This window comes from Bos taurus, chromosome 24, assembly GCF_002263795.3.
Source record: "Bos taurus isolate L1 Dominette 01449 registration number 42190680 breed Hereford chromosome 24, ARS-UCD2.0, whole genome shotgun sequence".
Classification (NCBI taxonomy): domain Eukaryota; kingdom Metazoa; phylum Chordata; class Mammalia; order Artiodactyla; family Bovidae; genus Bos; species Bos taurus.
In genome coordinates, this window is record NC_037351.1 from 28,640,121 (window position 1) to 28,661,631 (window position 21,511).

At 41.8% G+C, this 21,511-nt stretch overlaps 1 protein-coding gene and 1 long non-coding RNA gene across 2 annotated transcripts in view; one reads left to right on the forward strand and one right to left on the reverse strand.

Annotated features, from left to right (window-relative positions):
• Window positions 1-2,561: 2,561 nt before the first annotated feature.
• On the reverse strand, window positions 2,562-10,173 carry LOC132343765 (uncharacterized). The gene is made up of 2 exons (XR_009492707.1): window positions 8,472-10,173; window positions 2,562-6,408 (listed from the first exon to the last, which is right to left on the reverse strand). It is a non-coding gene; the product is annotated as an uncharacterized lncRNA (long non-coding RNA).
• Window positions 10,174-15,635: 5,462 nt separating this feature from the next.
• Window positions 15,636-21,511, forward strand: part of CDH2 (cadherin 2) — a 248,360-nt gene continuing 242,484 nt past the window's right edge. Inside the window, exon 1 of the mRNA NM_001166492.3 lies at window positions 15,636-16,084. Coding sequence (NP_001159964.3) covers window positions 16,025-16,084 — 60 coding nt within the window. The 5' untranslated portion in view covers window positions 15,636-16,024. The remainder of the gene's footprint in view (window positions 16,085-21,511) is intronic.

The following is a 21,511-nucleotide window of genomic DNA, read 5'->3' on the forward strand; positions in this document are numbered from 1 at the left end:
ATTCCTAGGGCTCTGGGAAGTATTCCATGAATTCTGGCATCCAAAGAGGGGAACTCTTAGCTTGCTTTCTTCCTCATTATTCTGCCCCTGTTTGCAAAGGGGTCAACTTTGTTCCCTTGTGCTGGCTGCGTAGATTCACTGGAATTCTGGTTCACTTCCACCTTGGCTCCAAAGCACAGAGAAACTGGAGAGTTTAGGGAAATTTCTCTTGGCCTTTGAACCAGTGACATTAGTGTTCCGGCAGTTGTTGCAAAATGTGAATGTAGAGAACAAAGCTAATGCTGAAAATTCAGCATCAGGATAATAAAATGCAACAGCTTAGAAATCCCAGTGTCTTGAAAAGAGAGTTATGTATAGATATATTGATGACAAAGTTTAAATGACTAGATTAATTGTTTAATATTTATTTTTAGCTGCAGTGTGTGGTATCTCGGTTCCCCAACTAGGGATTGAACCCAGGCCCCCCACACTGGGAGTACCCAGTCTTAGCCACTGGACCACAAGGGAAGACCCTGGATTAATTATTAAAGACTAAGAGTGGGGGAGAAATGGATAAAGGAAACACAATTAATAAACAAGAGCCTCTTTGTTGCTATTTCGATTAATCAAAAGTAGTTATGAATATATATTATTATGAGATAGCCATTAACAGAACCAAACACAGGAAGTCTGCTGTCTAAAACATTGAGAATATAAAAATAAACAAAATAGCCTGTAGAACAGAGGCTAAATGGCAAGCAAACAAAAACCAGACAACAAAATTATCTGAGTCAGGCCAACAAAATTAATGAATATAGTATAAATATCCCTATTAAAAGGCAAAGTGTATCTGATTGAATAAAAATAACCCAGAGGCTTAATACTTTTAAGAAAAATCTAAATAATAATTGAAATAATTATAGCTGAGGTGGAAACCTACACAAATGGGACTTAAAAGTGTTCCTATATATTGACAAAATCATAATCACAAAATAGTAAAGAAATAAAAATACTGAGTACTAAAGCTTAATAGCTTAAAACACATGAGTATTTAAAATATAGGAAATAGTATTTTAAACACATAACCTTATCTGTCTACTCTGTTAAACATCAAAAGACTATAGATAGATAGATTTATCAAATGTCTTTATATCAGTGTCTATATTATAAAACTTATATATTTTTAAATTATAAATTATATAAACTATCAATTATATAATTATATATAAGTATATAATTATATATTATAAAATTATAAATTGTTTATTTACTATATTTATATATTATGAATTTTATAAACATTATAAAACATCTGAACAAGGTAGAACTAATATAATAGATTGGCCAAAAAATTCCATAAGGTTCTATGGACAAACTCAAATAAGCTTTTTGGCCAATGCAATATATAAGCATATTTGTCCTCTGCTTTCCAGTTGGGAGATAATTCCCCACAGTAGTCTTGCATTTCTGCACATCTTATGAGGAGAGGCACTGGATGTCTTTATTTCAGACCATCCTTCCAAGGCTGCTTTTTATAGAAAATAACTTTGGAAGAGAGAGATAATGTCTCCCTCTGGAGCAAAGAGTCAGCTTGCTTAAAGTTTTGGGAGATAGAGACAGCACACTTTCAGAACAAAGGAGCGGCATGCTTATTGCCTTTTATAAAAGAATTGGGTTCTCTATACACTGGGCTCCTCTTCTGTGTATTGGTGTCACCTGATCCTCTTCACCTGGTCCTGTGGAAATCTCAGCATGGGGAGCTGATACAGAAATGATGACATTCTAGCTATTGCTATTGCTGTGAGTAGTAAAATCCTCTCTGACTCAGGAATCACTTATCTTCTTCAAACATCCATACAACCATGGAAGCTAACTTGTTAGCCATTGAGTAGGGCAACAGTCCAACCTGTCACAGTTCTTGACATTACTAGTAAATTTCTTCCTGCAAAATATGCAAGAAGCATGTATGGCAATAGGTGCTAAACCAAAAGTAAAGTCAGTAATCCAAAGAAACTAAAATCATGTACTACATTAACTCCACAACAATGGAATGAAAATGTAAAAATTTTGTTACTGAAAAAAGGTTCAACCATTTAGAAATGAAAACACCTCTCTAAAAACTACTGAACTAGGGAATAGAGTAAAAAGTAATTACAAAAATGTTCAAACAGAGGTGGTATGCAAAAGTGAATTTTTAAGTATAAATAGTTTTCTATGTGTTACAAAGAACCCAAACAAACTAAATTTTAGAAAAAGAAAACAGGATCAATTTATAGAAAGAAAAGTTGAGTTTCAAAAGTAAAATTAAATAGATCCAAATATTTTTTTAAAAATAGAATAAAAGCACATGTCTAATATTATTAGTAAATGCTAAATAAAATTATGTAAATAAGCACAAAGCAATACTTTTACAAGTATTTACTATTTACAAGTATTTCTAATACAGTACTTTTAGAACTAAATACTAAAATTTTTCAAGGGTATCAATATAAGAAAAACATCAACATATCTCCAAATGAATATGAAGTTTTAAAATCATGAATAAAGTCCTAGAAATAGAACTTGACACTACATTAAAAAAATCATCAAATAGGATTTATTTCAGGAATGCAAAAATAATATTACATACTTTATTAGCATATATAATTAAAGTATTAAGTCAACTAAGAAAAATATAATAATGTTTGAGGAAGGCATTAAAAACATTCAACTATCACAATTATTGAAAACACCCATAGCTTACAATATGCCATCAACATGATTAAAAATAGTCACTTTCATGCATTTCTAATGGTTGAAACCAAGGGGGATTTGCATTACATGTGGAAAAGTCAATAATAATTTTTTACATCCTTATTAGAAGGCTTTGGTCAATACTAGAAGACATGACCCAGAGCTAAGAGATAAGTAAAAGACATAAAGAACAATGATTCATTTATTCAAAATGACACCTTATGGAAAACCTGTACAATTATTTCATTTATTACAAGAGAAAAATACTAAAACAATAGCATGTCCATAGGAAGGTAATAGCAAATAAGGAAATAAAAGTATATAAATAATTTCACTTGTTGCAACAAAATATAAAATTCCAAAGATCAAGTTCAATAAAAACACATTTAACGTATGAAGAACATGAAAAATATTTTGAGAGATAGAAAGGACTATTACAGGAAGACTATATTACAGATAAAATTATCGCCAGATTAATGAGTAGCTTACAGTTGTGCTCAGTCATGTCCAACTTTTTGTGACTTCATGGACTGTAGCCCACCAGACTCCTCTCTCTGTCCATGGGATTTTTCAAGTAAGAATACTGGAGTTGCCATTTCCTTCTCCAGGGCATCTTTCCAACCCAGTCATCAAACCCACATCTCCTATGTCTCCTGCGCTGGCAGGCGGATTCTTTACCACTGAGCCACCTGGGAAGCCAATTAGTATCTTAAGGCTATTCAAATAAAAATCAAATATGATATGGAGTAATTTAGCCAAATAATACTAAACTTCTGGAAGAGCAATCATGTGAGAATAATATTTTTTTAAATAAAGAACAGTAAGAGGAAGAGATATATCTTCTCAAATAGTTAATACATTATAAAGCTACATCAATTAAAGTGGTGTGGAATTGATGCAAATTGGAAAGACCCTGATCAATGAATAGAAAATGATATCTCAAGCCTTTAGCGACTATCCTTGGAACAGCAGGCTAGTAATTAACTGCGGGGTTGGAGGTGGAATTGACTTTCAATCTTCACTTTGCACTTTTCATCATTAATAATGTGGAGCCTAGTGGGCTGCCATCTACAGGGTCGCACAGAGTCTGAGACTACTGAAGCAACTTAGCAGCAGCAGCAGCAGCAACATAAATTTACATTAGAAAAATCTATCTTAAGTAACAAGGGGCTTGAATGTCTTATGGAACTAGGGTGCAAAACCCTATGTTGCCAGTAGGTGTCATGATTTACATTATGCGGTGCTGGCTAGGGGGAGGAAACAAAGCCTGAGCTTCAGACTCATTTATGAGTGCCAAAGATATGAAAGTAAGATAAGTATTCCTATTCATCAGGAGTGAATTCCAAGTAATAATAATTCTTTTTTAAAAAAATAGCTGTCTATGGGAATGCCGTGGCTGCTCAGTGGTTAGGACTATCTTCTTTCACTGCCAAGGGCACATGTTCAATCCTGGGTCAGGGAAATATCCCAGGAGCCAAGTAGCATGGCCTAGGGAAAAAAAAAAAAAGCTCTCTATTTACTAGTGGTGCAATTTTAAAATTTTGTGCATTGGTCTTCTTCAATATGGAAATTAAAAAAAAAATGTTTCTTGTCAGTGTTTGATTGTCACATGGAACTTGAGATTTGACATGAAGTTACTGAAGCCATTGTGTTTAATCAGTTAAGTAATTCACAGCATTGTAACATGTTAGTACTTGTACCAACACCTATAACCCCTTAACAAGAATGTCTACTACAAATACCCAGCATGAAATCCTTTTCTCTCCTCCAAATACTGCCTTGGAGACCAGGGAAATCTTCCAGGTTTTCTGGTGGCTTTACTTGTTCTTTAGTCTTTTGTTTCTTGCGTGTTCATATCTGCAGCTAACACTTGTCAAGCAGCCAGTGTAGGGCTGGACAACAAATAAAAAGCAATAATGGCGGAAACAAAATGGATAGTTAACAGTCTGAGTGGTGTCCATAATAAACAGCTGTGAAACTGCATTACAAAAGCAGGATCTACCCTGGAGAATATTCAGGATACAAACAAACCCTTCTATATTACAAAAGTAGATACAGCCCCAGGGAAGACTTCCTGAAGACCCCTGCTCTATACCAACTAACATCAACTATATTCCTCTGAAGGTAAAGGAGCTGAGAGGTTGTTCTTTCTCAAATACATGTTTTCCTTTGAATCTGATGAGTCTGTCTAGTGTTCTGTGGTGATAGATGACACAAAAACATTTGTTTTTTGGACTAATTGGATGACATGAGTTTCCAGAACTGTTCACTTGACAATTTTTACAAGTTGTTAAGTTCAGGGAAAGAAAATTACTAAAATTAAAGATCAGTTCTACAAAACATAAAACCTAGACTCTATGTAGCTTTAAAGGTTTGGGAGAGTTTGTTTTAAAGTATGAGCACCTCCTAATGGCTGGTTCAAAGCACAAGGCCACTCCATTTCCATTCTCAGAAATTGACATTTAAACAAACCATAAAAACAAGTCAACAGTGTGGCTGCTGAGCATCCCTTTGTTCTTTCCCCCCCACCTGCCCCTTCCTTTATGTTTTGTCTTGCTTCCTTGTTTTTAAGATATTGTAAGCTGACTCAGAAGAAACAGATTTTTAAACATAGCATCAATCACAGAGCTTAGAAATTACATTAGCCAAGGGTTTTGACTCCAAGGAGGACAAAGGTGGAGAAATGTTTAGTGAAGACACTGTGGTCAAAAATATTTTTCAAACAAAAAAACAAGTTGGGAAAATGGTAAATAAGGATAAAAATATTTAATTTTATGTTGGAAATTTTGCACAGAGTTAAGAATTTTATTTCTGGAAAAATGTTGATTATGATACTGGTTGTTTATAATAAATTTGATATTTTGGAGGATCGCATATCTTTTATTGTTAGATAGTAAAGGTTTTTTAAACATTAACTTTGGGAAACTAAGAATAGCAAATATATTTTTACTTTAACTTTCATAATAATCTGATTTTGCTATATTGATTATAGGAGGTGCTGTTGGTAGTCTGAACCACAGGGCCTATAAGAGAAATGAAAGAGATTTCTTAAAGGTATACGTCGTCCAAACAACTGGACTGATTTTGTGATTTTTAAAAACAGACAAAAACAATCAAGACAAAAATCACGTACCGCAGAGGAATGCCTTTAAGATTCTGATCAAAGTCTTGGGTTAGATTTTCTAGGCTCCGCTGATCAAACTAGTTTCCTGCCTTTTCTGATCCTCCCTGCCTTCAAGCAGGAGCTATATGAACTCATCGTCTATTCATCACTAGCTCTTGCCAGGCACGCCAAGTATAAAAAGCTCATTAGAGTCCTCCTTGTCTGTGCTCCGGCCCACCATGTTTCTCCCTCCCCACCAGCGTGTCCCCTGCCCCTCTGTTTCTTTCCCCATTAACTGTACAGAGCTGCTCCAAGTGGACCTGGTGTCCACAGAGCTAAGGGTAAAAGAAACTGATTGACAGTTTGGTCTTGTAGTTTGTTCTCACTCAGAAAAGTTCTGCAGTTTGCACATAAGCCTTTAAAAGGTCATCTCTTTTAAGAGTAATTATTTCCTTTATTACTAAAAGTCAGGCTTTTCCCTCCTATATGTTAATAAATGTATTGTTATCTCTAAGTGGTTACCTACCCAGTTCTAATGAAATGTAAAACTCAGTACTCTCAGCAGAAGAGATATATTTCTTAGAATTGATCATCTGGAAATAAAAATTGGGGAAATGGTGAATGATTTGTGTGCATCTGTTCAATGGATGCTAATATCCTTATCAGCTCCAAGCTTGAAATCGTCATGTGGCTAAAGTCTTTATAAATCCCTATAAAGTGAAGTGATGGTACACTGTTGAATAACAAGATGATGAAATTCAACCTCATAACACTTCAAACAAATAGAAGATTTACACTAAGTGAGAGTAAAGAGCAATGAAAATTCAATCAGTGATTCTCAACACCAGGTATGTTAGTGGGGAAAGTAACAATGACTGTTCCCACCAGGAACATGAGACATTTGAGGGGCAAGCTACAGTAAAAGTACCTACTGATTCACATACATTTATAGGATACACTTCCCCTCATGAAAGATGTTTTTTCTAGGACATTTTAGCCCGCACATATAGTATGACAAAACCAAAAAAAAAAGGTTGAAGACAACTGTACTAAATGTTTTAATAGATATTTCTTTCTCACCTACTCTAAATTTCAGGTTTGGATTACCAATGTTATAAATTTGTATTTCATTATTGTCTACTGAACCACAAAGTATATAGACAGTACTTCATTCTGCATTATTTTGGTTAGTAAGAATGCAAGTGAACACCTGAGGGTGAATGCACACCCATGAATTGCTTCAAAAGCAGGTAGTAAAACCTTAAAATACGTTTCATAACTATTTATGCTGAGGATAGAGTTACTCTGTGTGTGTGTGTGTGAGAAAGAGAGAGAGACAGACAGAGAGTGTGTGTGTGTGTGTGTGTGTGTGTGTGTGTGTGTGTGTGTGTCACGTGCATGCTCAGTTGCGTCTGACTCTTTGTGACCCCGTGGACTGTAGCCCACCAGACTCCTCTGTCCATGGGATCTCCCAGGCCAGAATACTGGAGCTGGTTGCCATTTCCTCAGGGGGATCTTCTCGATGAAGATAGAGCATATATACATATATATTTTAATTTGAAAACTATAGGGACTAAAACAGTGATTTGGGCCAACCTATTAATAGTAGGTGGAGGTGACACTATTTCTTATGGAACATGGAGAATGGGGAAGGGGCTCTTAATTAACCTGAGGAGGGGCTGGGTCCCAGTGGGAGTTCTAAGCTGCTGCCAGGGACAAGAGTCTTCCTGGAGACTTATATGTATCTCATCCTTGGGAAAGGGAAGATGACAGACTTAGCTAGGGGGAAATATCAGCACTCATCCAGCCTCCAGAAAACCACCTAGAGCTTCTTCTTTCTTTGGTTGAGAAACAAATCACAGATTAAACCTGGGCAGAGATAAGGCAGGTCAAGCCAGTAACAGTGCAGTGTGGCGTGAGCCTGTCCCAGCTGGGGAGGCTCTTTATTCACTTCTGGGGGGCAGATACTAGAAAGCTCTGAACTCATAGGAGTCAAGAAAAACTGAGGCAGGGTAGGGTGGCTTATCAATATCTGGGAGGATTAAGTGAAACTCTACATATTGAACATTTTCCCCAAGTCTCTCTGACATCAAAGACAGACACAACAATAACCCCTGCAGGAAAAGCCACAGAGAGGAAACCAAGATAATCCAGGGAACAGAAGACAACTCTTCAACAACGTGTAAAGAGGTAAGAGAAGCTCTGACATCCATGAAATAAGAGCGAGTTTCTAGGAGGAAATCATCAGAGAACGAAAAGCTCTGGAAATAAAAAATATATCCAACTTTTAAACAGAGAGGCTAGAAGACAGAGCTAAAGACATCTCCCAGGAAATATATTTGGAAAAGAGAGAGAAAGAAATTGTATGGACAGGGAAGGTAAGAGAGATAAGAAATTTAACTGATCTGTGAAGTTCTAAAGAACACTTCTAGAAAATGAGAAAAAAATTTAAAGAAGCCAATATATATCTTCTTAGTTAAAGCTTATACTACCTCATTAATGAGTGGATGGGGCTTATTTTTTCTTACCAACAAAAAGCCATCTTACATCATTTCTACCTTTACAAAAATACTTCGAGAGGGGAATTTTTGAAGTATAAATAGAGTTTTAAGATTGAGAACATCCTATAGAGTTTTAAGATTGAGAACATCCTCACCAGCAAGCATCTCAGAGTGAAACTTTCTGTTGAAGAGGGCTTGCCCTTATCAAGAGATGCACAAATTCTGGGCGAGGACTGGATGGACTGTTACTTATCAGTTGCCCTGCTGTGTGGCCCTTCCTATCAATTCTAGATGCCAAAAGACCATCCTCACGCTCTTGTCCAAACTCCAAGTCCTGTGTTTTGTTTTGTTGTAAAAATCGGGCAAATGTTTACTGAACAATTACCAAGATTATGACCTCGCCCCTATCCTGTAGTTTGGCCACACTCCACATTCTATCCACATATGAATCCCTTCTCACTAGAGAGCACAAACCTCGGGAATCCCTCCTCATTAGAGAGCACAAACCTTGGGTGTTTTCTTTAGTCCCCGCCTTCTTCTGATGTCCATTTGTCCACCTGTGTCCATTTGTCCCTGCCTCTGCTGGCTCCTTCCCTCCAAACCCTGGTGATCAGACACCTTAAAGAACTCACTCCTCAACTTGTGATATCAGGGGGCCTAAGTTTCCTCAAAGAGTCTGAAATTTCATCTGGCTTGGATAAATACGTTTTGCAATGCAAATACATGTTTATTATTGGCCTTCCTAACAACTTCAGAAGTGAGAATATTCCCATCTCCTGCAAAAAAGGTTTTTGAAAAACCTTTCTCAGGGATGACTCAAAATAACAGACCTCCCAGAAAGATAATACTTATTTGTGATAATCACTCGGTCCTTTTGAGCTATGTAAAGAATGAATCGCAGTAACATACATTATAAATTCTGTGATAAATGGGACTATGGTTGATGTTTTTGCATTCACCGTTGAAAAGGAAAACGGGTTGTATCTTTCAGGTGAGCCCTATAAAATAAAGCATCAACTCTGAATCATCTGTGAATGATCATGGCACACATAACAATATCATTTTCTCAAATATCTACACGTGAACATGTGCTGCTTTTGTAACAGAAAGATAAATGTTATTTTTAAACTTTGTGGATAAATGTGGGGACACATGTACACCCATGGCTGATTCATATCACTGAATGGCAAAAACCACTACAATATTGTAAAGCAATTAGCCTCCAATTAAAATAAATAAATTTTTAAAAAAGCTTTTCGGATAAATGAAAATTAAAAAGAAAGATTTAATAAGCACTTGGTGGCTTGCTGCTTATGCCACATCATTAAAATGTAACAAACTTCTGAAACCAATTAATCAATCCTCTCGTGAGAGCTGAATCCATAGTCTTAGAGAATTCCATGTATTTTATTCAGAACTTTGCTCTAAAGAACTAAATAGGCTTCATTGACATCTTTTTGTTAGTCCTCTTGGCATTTTTTGAGGCAAGAGGAATGATTTCTGTAGGTGAGAAAACACGTAAAGAAATGAAGTGGCGTGTTTAAGATTACTCAGGGAGAGAACACAGGTATTCCAACCCTGATAAATACTTTAACAACTATCTCGATTTTCACTGGAGGAAAGGGTACATTCAAATACTAAAAATGTTTTACTGTCCTCTCAACACTGACAGTTGCATTTCAGAACTTTCCAGAAGGCACGTTTTTAGCTTTTAAAAGGACATGGGGACAAAAGTTTGGCACCACTAAACGTTACAAAAAAGCCTTCAGTGTGATTTGTTTTATTTTCTGAAGAGACATTTATCTTGAGAAGTAGGCCTTCTGACTTTTAAGTAATCCAACGTGGTGCCCCATAAATACTCACGCTGCTGCTGCAGAAGGTAGATTTCTTGAATATCATGCAAATCAGATTTTCTCAAAGACAGCTGATCTTCAGCCAGAACTCATGAAGTCAACTAGGAAACCTGGACTCTGCAAACGAGTAGGCAGAATGTGGTTTAAGAAATGACAAGAAACTAGGTTCACAGGAGAAAGACTCAGAGAAAAATGGGTTTTAATCCTGGTCTTGATATTGTCAACTTCGGAGATAATTCAAAAATGAATTCGTTTCCCATTATGAAATCAATGTATTAAGATTGACTATATTGTTCCTCTGAATACTTTCACATTCTCACATTTGTTTTTATGCACCTTATAATCCGTTAAATTTTTTATTACTTGTACTAGCCTGCATACTATTATTTGCTAGCTTCTCTGATAGCTTAGATGGTAAAGAATCTGCCTGCAGTGTGGGAGACCCAGGTTCAATCCCTAGGTCAGGAAGATTCCCTGAAGGAAATGCCTACTCACTCCACTGTTTTTCCCTGGAGAATTCCATGGACAGAGGAGTCTGGTGGGCATACTTAATATACATATAGGTGGGCTTCCCTTGTAGCTCAGTGGAAAAGAATATGCTTGCCAATTCAGGAGACTTGAGTCAATCCCTGGGTTGGAAAGATTCACTGGAGAAGGGATAGGCTATCCACCCCAGTATTCTTGCCTGGGAAATCCCATGGACAGAGGAGCCTGGCGGGCTACAGTCCATGGGGTTGCAAATGAGTTGGACACGACTTACTGTATAGATAAAAAGCTAAGCTCCTACTGTATTGCTCTGTGTTCATTTCAGGCTTTCATAAGAAATTCTGGTATATTATCCAAATTGGGAATAGGGAAAAAGAATCTTAGAAATCTTCAGAAACTCACTGACCCAAGTTCATGGAGTTTATTTTAAGTCTACCTGAACTCAAATCCATAAACTGTTTATCACACCCTTCTACCTTCCAGAAAGTGATTCTTTCTCAGTGGTGCTTCTCCCAATACAGGAGCTGCCTGTGAGTTACGCCCCTCATCGTGCAAAAGTAAAACTAATTCATTTATTCACTTCCTTGACCATATATACTTCAAGTTATAAATTTGGTGATACTGTCCATGAAAACTTTTGAATTTGGTTTTCAAATACTGAAAAAAAGATAAAGAAACCTAAGTTATATTTCCAAACCAGAGTGGATTATTTTAAAAGCCAGGATTTTTTTTCCCCCAGTATTGAAACACATCATGTCTTCTCTGGGTGAGGACCAGATGAATGGTTGGGTTGCACTTGGCTCCAGGTTATATCAAAGATATGAATTTTGAAATGCTAGAATCACACTCAGTACGGTGAGATGATCACAGTAGAAAGGCACATGAGGATGGAGACCAGTAAAAGGAAATGCAGAGTTACATCTCCAGTCACACCTACTTTGAAGAACAGAAACCGGAGAGGAATACTGGACAAATCCCCAGCATCATTAAATTTTACTTTAGTTTTTTAAATCATCCTCACTCCACATGGGTGAATTTTTCTAAAGTTAAAAGGAACTCTGTAGGGAAGACTGGGTTTCCCTAGTGGCTCAGATGGTAAAGAATCAGCAAGCAATGCAGAATACGTGGGTTTGATCCCTATGTTGGGAAGATCCCCTGGAGAAGGAAATGGCAACCCACTCCAGTATTCTTAACTGGAAAATCCCGTGGACAGAGAAGCCTGGCGGGCTACAGTCCATTAGGTCATAGTCAGACACAACTGAACAACTACCACACACACACACACAAACACACACACACACACACACACACACACACCGACTGGCAGTAAGGCTGAGTCCCAGTCAGTGTTCTCTATTTGCCTCTGGTAGCCTTGTGTATATCTTTAAGCCTTAGTGTCCCTATAAAATGAAGGAGCTGCATAGACCACCTTCATGTTTCATTTACAACAGCCTGGACCTCTAAAAGGCCTATGAACCCAGGGAAGGTCAGTGTTAACATACTAAAGCTAGTTGGGAAGAAACTTGCAAATGCCACAGCTACTTCCTAAGGCAGAAAGGACAATTCTAGTTTACCCTGTAGACCAGGCAAGAAAAGGGAACCATGGAGGAGGGTCTTGAGTCAACATTTGGGAAGGGCTCTCAGCTGGGTGTCAGTAGCCAAGACTAGTGTGTATCCTGTCCCAGAGGTATGTGTCTGTGTGTTTGTGGTGGGGGTGAGGAGGGGGTTGCAGACTTGACAACTACTGTTTGCATTTCTTTCCAAAGTCAGGACCCTTTTAGAAAAATACTTGTGTGATGTATTTGTATGTTTAGCATCTCCTGTTTGAGAATACACACCAGAACATGAAGTCATTCTGACTTTTCCTTGAAATGAATGTTTAAAAATGAATCATCATGGCATTTACATGCATATGAAAACTTGCTACGTGTGAAGGAGTTGTCATTTATTCGGTCTGTCCATAATGTTTGACACAGGTATTCATTTCAGACCTCTTGGAGTAGATCAGCAGCAGTGCCTAGTTCAGAAATCAAGGAATTAAGCTGATTTTCAAGTATGAGCCCAGCCTTAGTTTTAATTATTATTTTTCTTGTGTTCCCTTCTCCCCCAACAATCAAGCTGTTTCTCTAGGTCACTGCCTAGGCCCCTTCAGTCCTGGAGCTGTGCAAGATGAAAGTCAGTCTTCAGACTAGAAGCGCGTTGAGCAGAAGCCAAAATCCTGAGAGCTGGCCCAAAGAAATGAATGACCCAGTAGATTACCTTTAGAATGGCAAAATGGAGGTACCATTTGTCTTGGGCACCAAAATAAATAGTGGATCTACTTTCATTAGCATCAAATGGATTCGCCAATCTCCAATAAGATGATCTGTGATCCCTTCTTCTGATCAAAGGCTGATTAGCAAGATTGAGCAGAGCATGTGATCAAGCTAAACTCAGGGAAAATTCCAAAGCAATCTATAACCACTGAAGAGTGAGACTCATGGAAGCTGGACATAAAATTTGTATAAATAAAAAATAAAATGCTGTCAGTGCTTATGTGGCTGATTGAAAACCAATGGAGTCAAGAGAATTAGTTGACTGACGGCCATTCCAAAGCAGTTTTTGAAGTCACAGTAAGAGTTTTATTTATAAAGGGAACAATTTTTAAAACTTCAAGCAAATAATTCTAATAAGCAATAGTCATTCATACTGAAATCTCTTCTACCTTTAAATTAATCAGAATGGCAATAAACATCAGTGGCTATTGCTGGGAGTGGTGAGACTGTAACTAAAGCCTCAAGTCTGGGATCACAGCTTAATTCTTAGGCACAGAGATAGCTCTATAAATTCCATTTTTTAATACAACAAAGGATATCTCCAATATTGGTGCTAAATGTTTTTCTATTATGCATGACTCCTTGAAAGTGGAACTCATAAATACCCAATTATATGGAAAAATTTTAGGTCAATTAGCAATAATGTGACAATACTATCTAGCAAAGAAGGAAGAGAAAGAACAAGTGGAGCCTTTTGTCTTTAAATTTAATTAACATGATCTTTCTTATTCTTTTGGAAAGAAAATCCAGGGGAAAAAAATTGAGTTTCATTTTTAAAAGGCCTACAATATTATGTTTTAATTAAAATTGAATCAACTTCCCTATGAATACTGAATTTTTAAAAGCCGAGCTAGTGACAGTACATTATTAAAAGCTGCATCACTTATGTCAAAGAAATTAGTACTTGATTTTTAGAGATTCATTATCAAGTTCTTAAATGATCAGCATCTTGAAACTCAAATTCAAATAATCTTAGTTCTTCAGTTATCCAAAGCAGAAGAGGAACGTACGTTAATTGCAACGAAGTTTGATGATTTCCTAAGAGCTGAAAAGCTTAGGGGGGGGGAAAAAGGTATTTTTCTTTAAAAAAAACCTTAAAAAAAATTACTGACAAAAACTTAATACCTCACCAAAATCAACTGCTCCTCACCCCTCCCTCCAGTCCACAAATGCCTGTGACCCAAACTTGTGAAGTCTCTCACTTTTTTGTGTGTGTGTGATCCACTCCAAGTTTATGCCTCACAAGGAAGAAGCAAAAATCCTTTACTTGGTGCGAACTCAGAATCAGTCATTTTATCTCTTAGATAATCCTATTCTTCAGGGCAAGTCCTGGCTTTTAGCTCCTTCCCCCCGCTTCCTTTTTCTTTCGTTCTATACTTTTTGTTGTTGGCAGTGGTTTAGGGAGGGAGTCAAAGTCCCCTAGACCACTCGCTAAAAATTGTGAACAGGGTCACGAACGAATAGAAACAGAAAACGGGAGATTTCAAAGAAAATAACACGCACTCTCAAACCCCTACAGGGAAAAACAACAAAACAAGCACATCCAAACTTCGCAGTTTCAGTACATCCGCAAAGAAGGGAAGAGGTGCCGGGCCTCCGCCCTCCCGGCCCGCAGGTGGCTCGTGGCGAGCGCCGCAAACAATGGCCAGGATGCGCCCTGCCTGCGTCGCCAGTTTGCTGTGTCTGCCCCTGCCCAGACTTTAAAAAAAAACAAAACAGTCTATCTCGAAAGAATGACAGAACGGAAAGAGAAGCGTGCGTTAGGCTTCGGAGGAGTCATCCCCCCTCCAAAGCCTCATCTCTATCCGATCCCCATCGCGGTCCAAAAATGAACCTGCCACCCAATCAAGTTCCTGCGCAAGTTCTTTTTCTTTCCCGCAGCCCCTCCACCTGCCAGGGCTGTGCTCCGCGCACCCCAGGCTTCCCTCCGGCGACCCCCCGCGGGCTGCAGCAAAAATGGGGCGCTTCGGCTGGGCGGGGGCGGGCGGCTGCCGCGGATCCGGCCGGCTACCGCTGCAGCTTGGTGGCCTCCGATTGGCCACGACGCGGGCGGGTAGGCTCGGCGGAGGAGGGAGGCGGGGGCGAGGGCGGCGGCGGCGGCGGCGGGAGGCAATCCGAGCTGGGAGCGGGCAGCGCGCGGGGCGGGCGAGCGCGGGGACAGCGGCGGCGGCGGCGGCTCGCCCTAATCGCGCTCGCGGAGGCCGAGCGGGGCGCGCGGGCGGCGGCAGCGACGCGGGGGTGGGGCGGCGCGCGCGAGTGAGCGGCGCGGGCCGAGAACCGGCGCGCGGGCAGCGGGGGCGGCCGCGGTGGCAACTGCGCGGGACGGAGCCGCGGCGGGAGCGGCCGCGCCGATCCCTGGCCTCATCCCCGCGCGGCCGAGGCCGGAGAACAGTCTCCAACTCTCCGGGGGGACCGGCAAGGGGCGCCAAGAAGCGGTCCTCCGCCCCCACGCAGCGGAGGCGCCGGCCGGCGGGACTGCTGCCCTTTGTGGGCACAGCGCGCACGGCCCCGAGCGCCCTCCCCGCGGCGCTCTCGCCGGCGTCTTCGCCGTGCCCGGCGGCCCTGGAGAGGGGACCCGGAGGAAGCAAAACCCCGAGCCCGAAACCTCGCGTTGTGGAGCTCCTGGGGAGCTCCCGCGGCTCCGCTTGCACCTCCGCATCTTCCACCGGCCAAGGTCCCCGCCGCTTGCATCCCTCCGGGCTTCGCTGCGCTTGGGGCCGAAGCAGAGCAGCCTGCGCTGCCACCGCGGCCACACACTCACACACGCACACACTCACACCCTCACGCGCACGCCCGCCTTCTCCCCCGCCCCCTCCCCAGCTCCTTGATCTCGGTCTGTTTTATTACTCGTGGTGCGAGTCCCGCGGACTCCGCGGCCCGCTATTTGTCATCAGCTCGCTCTCCATTGGCGGGGAGCGCGGAGCAGCGGAGAAGGGGGTGGGGTGGGGAGGGAAGGGAAGGGGGTGGAAACTGCCTGGAGCCGTCTCTCCGCTCCGCTGTTGGTGCTGCCGCTGCCGCCGCCTCCGGCTCCTCGCTCGGCCCCTCTCCGCCTCCATGTGCCGGATAGTGGGAGCGCCGCGGACCCTGCTGCCGCTGCTGGCGGCCCTGCTTCAGGTACGCGGCGGTCCCCGCGGGCCGGGCCGCGGGCGGGGTGGGGCGGGCGGCGCCGGGTCCCTTTGTTCCCCGCGCCGCTGCGGGGCCGGGCTGCGCACCCGGGAAGGGAGGTGCCGCACCGCGCGGCCGGGAGCTGCGTAGACACGAGGCTCGGGCCGGGCGCCGGGGCAGGGCACCCGGGGCTAGCCGGTCTCCCGCGCCTCTCTTGGCGGGTGCCCAAAGGGGCTGATCACGGTCTCCCCACTACCCCTGCGGGGGTCCAGCCAGCTCCCGGGGGGTGTCTCTAGGCAGCAGAAGGGTGAGCTAGGCTAGCACTCCGGTTTTGCAGTTTTCTACGCTTCTCACCCTTCGCGTAGCACTTTGCTCCAATTTTTTTTTTTTGTTTGTTTATTTCTGCAGGGATGGGTCTCGAGTTTGCAGTCGAAATTCTCACTCTGGTATCTTAGTTACGGGACTTGCCTCCACCCCACCTCATCCTGGCACCCGCGCGGCTCCCGGTGCCCGAGGGCTCCAGGGTCCTATTGTCTTTACCCCAGCGTCGAATTGCTGGCTATTTGTTTTCCTGCCCTTGCAATTTCCTCTGTCGGTCCTACCTGAAAAGAAAACCTCGCTCCCTTGCCCAGACGAGTCTACGCGGGTCCGCGCCTCCGCACCCAGGCCCTGGCCCCGGACGCCCCTTATCCCGCCGGGCGGGGAGAAGTTCCGTTACTTGGCTATTTTTCCTCTCCCTCTGTCCGGCTGCGTCTGCCCTGCGTGCGTGCTGGGGGCGCCTTGACCGGGAGCCTCCGCACTTTTCACGCCTTCGGGAGAGCGCCAGTCAGCCTTTCCCTGGAATCGGTACCGGGAGGCTCCTCGGCGGCGGGAAGCACCTGCTCCAGGCAGGTCTCAGCCTCCCTCCCCACTCCGCGCGAGTCCCCAGCCCGGCCGAGCGTCCAACTTTCCCGCGGCGTCGGGCCAGAGGATGCCCCGAGGCCCCTCTTGGCCCGCCAGCGGGGTCTGGCGAAGGGAAGCCGCGCGCCGCGGCCAAGACCCCCTGTGCTGGGCGGGGTCCGGCCGGGGGTCCCGCTTCTGCCGCCGCGGGCGGTGGGGGCCCGAGGTGGCTGCGGGAGAGGGGCGTGCCCGCCCTCAGGGCCTGAAGGGGTCTCGGGGGGAATCCGCCTCAGGGGGCCCCCAGCGCACCGCCGACGGCTGGGGGTGGCAGGCCGGCGACTGCTCCAAAAAGTGCGGGCGCGGTTCGGAAGTGCCGCTGCGCCCGGGGCGACCGGGGCAGGGACAGATAGTGCAGATCGCCGCTCTCCGTGGTCATCACGGGTCAGGGCCTGGCGCGCTCCGGCCGCGGGCGCCGGGGGCTGGACCGGACTGGCGCCCGCGGTCTCGCGCGCTCCCTCCCGCCGCCCCCTAGAGGGGTGTGGGCCGCGCCGAGCCCTGTCCATGGTGCGCCCGTTCGGCGCTCGCCTCCCCCGGGTCGCGCTCGCCTACTCTCAGGCTCTCTCCCTCCCACTGGCTCGCGGGCCGCCCAGGTCCCGCCGTTCCTTTCTCCTTTCTTGGGTTTCTCCTTTTGTTCTTTCCTCTCCTGCTGGTTTCTTTCTCTTCCCCTTCCCCCATTCGCCAGTCCGCCCCCCTCGGCTCTCTGCAGACGCTGGGGTTTCAGAACTGTTCCACTGGACATTTTTGGCCTCTGCACTTTTGGGGAGTGGATGGAATTTCTTCTTACTTGGGGGAGGAGACCTGCCAGTCACTTGCTAACAAAAGTACCTCCTGTTATAAAACCGCCCTTTATTCTTGGAGCGCACACTCCTCATTCTTTCACCTCCTGTCAGTTCATTTATTGTTTCTTCTTTTAAAATGGGGTTTATTGAAGAGGTTCGGCTGAAGGGGAGGAAGGAAAAAAGTGCTACTTCAAGTGTTTGAAGTTAAGGGGAAAACAAGATAAACTTAAGAATACTCACAGACATCAGATTTAAAAAACAAATACGTCGTAGATTAGAAAAATCTTGTTTTAAAAAACATGTTGTTTTGAACATCATACCATGGTCTTACTTATTTATAGGCAATTTTATAATAAATCCTAAGAGGTTCAGTCCAGCTCTGGATGGTATGCTCACTAACTTTTTGATCTGAAAGTAAGTTTTAATTGAATATTGTGCAGTGAAGTTAGGATAGGAGGAGACGTTTCTTGGTCACTAATAACCAATGGACTAATGGTTCATGGGACTAATCTGTGTACCACGGAACTATCTCATTTCCTCTTTGAGTCATCTGCTTTGAAACCAGGTGTGGATTTTGTAGGACATGTTCTTTTTTAAGCATTAAATATATATATAATTTATAAACGTCAAATCGTGCACTTCCCTTTTCTGTTGTATGTTCTTTCTCAGTTTCTTCCAGGCCAACCCGAGGTTGACTTTCAAAAACCTTGAGGAAAGGGGAGATTAAAACTTTGTCATCAAGTTATTTGGGTAATTCATGGGTATGAGTCAAGCAATAACACTGAGTGATTTACAAGGTCATTAGAAGTGGAAGCAGAGCAGTTCATGCAACATGAGTTTTAGGGTTAAGTGTGCTATGTGGATTGTACACACCGAGATTGGAAATGACTGTTTGCTAATGGTCTGCTTTACATACTGGAATAACATAGATCTATCTGCAATGTGAAAATGGCCCCTCTGCACTCTGCAGTCATCTGCTTTTTAAAACTCTACCTTTTTTTTCAAGCTTCAAGCCAGACTAAGGAGTCTAAGAGTTTTAGAAAAAAGAATGAGTAAATTATCAGTTTAGATACTGAGTTGCCTTATTTTTTCAGACCAGTTAAAGAAGAATAATTAAATATTCAAAAGGACTTTATGCCTTTAATGAACTGAAGTGTTCTTTGTTTTACTTGGAACACTTTTTTTTTCACTTTAAGAGAATCTTTACTAGTTGAGTTATTCTGTTACCTAGATTTACATAATTCTAGTCAACTTTGCATATTATGATATTCAGCTTTTAAGATTTTCTCTATTCTTGCTCATTTTAGCTTGAGGCATTAGCATTGTCCTCTAAAAAAGAAAAAAAAGCAGAATTTGAGCATTAAACTTCACTGATCAAGGGATATCACAAAGTTATGACAAGCTTTCCTTTCATACAAGTGACTTTCAAATCCTTAAATAGATATATCATCAGGGAAAAAAGATCAATTATACTTTTACTACCCATCCAGTCATGAATAGGTTAGAAGCTTGCTTTGTTTTTCTGGTTCTCATTTTAACTGCATAGCTCCATTATTCTATTTTAAATACATTTGTATGGGTTATGAAACATCAAAGACATCACCCTAAGTTTCACAAATATTTTAGATTCTTAGTCTTATCACATAGATTTCTGCTTTCAATGCTGAATGAGGACCTATGAAAAAAGATGCACAAACCATATGTGATTTTCTCATATTAGGTATGGACTTTCATGGCATTAATTTCAATACATAAAATGTGGGGCGGAGGGGGGGAAGGCTTTGTTTTAGACTGGAAAATCTAGGATACCACAAGCATTTTAAGAATAAAACATTTATGTATTCTCTATGTTTATTTGAATTTCAAGTTCCTTTGAAAGTAAGAATTAATTGGTATTCACAGTCTCTTCTCCTTTTGTGTATCTTTGCCCTTTTTAAAATTTCTGGCACATGGTCATTACTAACAGGTGTTGTTGTTGTTGTTTAGTTGTTAAGTTGTGTTCAACTCTTTTGCCACCCCCATTAACAGTAGCCTGCCAGGCTCCTCTTGTCCATGGAGTTTTCCAGGCAAGAATACTGGAGTGGGTTGCCATTTCCTTCTCCAGGGGATCTTCCTGACCCAGGGATTGAACCCACGTTTCCTGCCTTGCAGGTGGATTCTTCTACCACTGAGTCACCAGGGAAGCCCCCTTACTGACAGCAGTGCACTGCAAATGCACTAAATGCAACTTGAAACATAATTAGTGTGTCCTAAGATATTATACGCATATCTTAAAATGATATAGATATACACACAAATTAAAATTACACGTAATTTTTTAGGCCTTAAGTGCAAGTTTAGAATTTACTTGCAGAGTATACTGTCATACTTTTATCAAAGTCTGCCCTGGCCTTCTAAAAGTTTGGACTGAGATTTTAAGGGGAAAGTCTTCTTAAATAGTTTGTATTTTTTACATGTAGAGATTGAGTTCTATTTAAAACAGATTTTTGGTGACCGTGTGTTGCGCCAGACTGTCCTTAATTTCCGTTTTCATTAAAAATCTTCAATTCTTAAATCTGTTGTGCCTCATTAAGCTTTAGGGTTATTAATCGGGAAATGTCAAGACTTAAACCAACAGTTAATCTTGCTTTAAAATGCCTTTTAAAGAAATCCTAAGTAACTCAAATCCCCATTCTATTTTCAAAGGGATAGTCTCAAGTTAGAAGAGTGATTTTAAAGAAAAATCAGCTGTTATTTAAGAAATGTAGTGTTTGTATCTACTTTCTATGGCTTTGCCTAAGTTAACATTATTCAAATTTGCTCTTTTGGCTCAAATACAAGAATTAATCAAGTTTAAGCACTGCACAGACTTGTGGTGAATTTTGTCCATCCGATAGGATAGATTTGGAATTTAGATTTTGTTATTTGAGTAATTATTTCACATCTGCCACGAGTACACCTTCTAGAATCTGTTTTCAAGTTGGGTTTAGAACTGTAAGTTGAAACATAATTTGTACCAACAAATCATTACGCCTCCCATTTCTGTTTGTTTTCTTCTACAAACTTACTTTTGTTTGAATTTTTCAGTTAATTTGAGCGGATGCTAGTCTTTGTGTATTTAACTAAATGTAGATAAGTTTTAAATTAAACAAACCTATTCATGCCAGGGAGGAAGAAGATACAGATAAATATTGTAGAAAAAGCTACATCTTCTACACATATAAAGTGATGAGTTTAAAGCAGGCAGAAGGTGAATTCAGGATCTAAATGGGACCTTTTGAAAAATGTGAACTTTATGGTTTTGTTACAATCAAGTTTTTAAGCTCTATTTTAGGTTGTGCGTGAATAAAGCTCAGTTCCTCCTTGTTATTGTCTTTAGGACCCAGAGTACTTCTTCTCTGAGCTTGCAACTGTATTTTACAGCACCCAGGCTCTTGGGTTGCATATATACACACACAGTATACATGTTTAGAACTCCACATACATGTCCCCTGCAATGTTTACCAGTTTGGCATGAACTATCAACTGATAGTTAACTGATAACTTTGTGTGTGTCATCCAAGGTGATGTGAGCACTGAGAGTAAATAATACCTTTGTTCTGGGCAAGTGAGCTGCCCTGACATAGTGTGAAGGGCAAGAGCGAGGGTCAAGGGCAGGAAGCCTGAGGTTCTAATCTGGTCCAGATGTAGTTTAGTCTCTTAAACTCTGCTGACCTCATTTTCCTCAATAATAAAACCA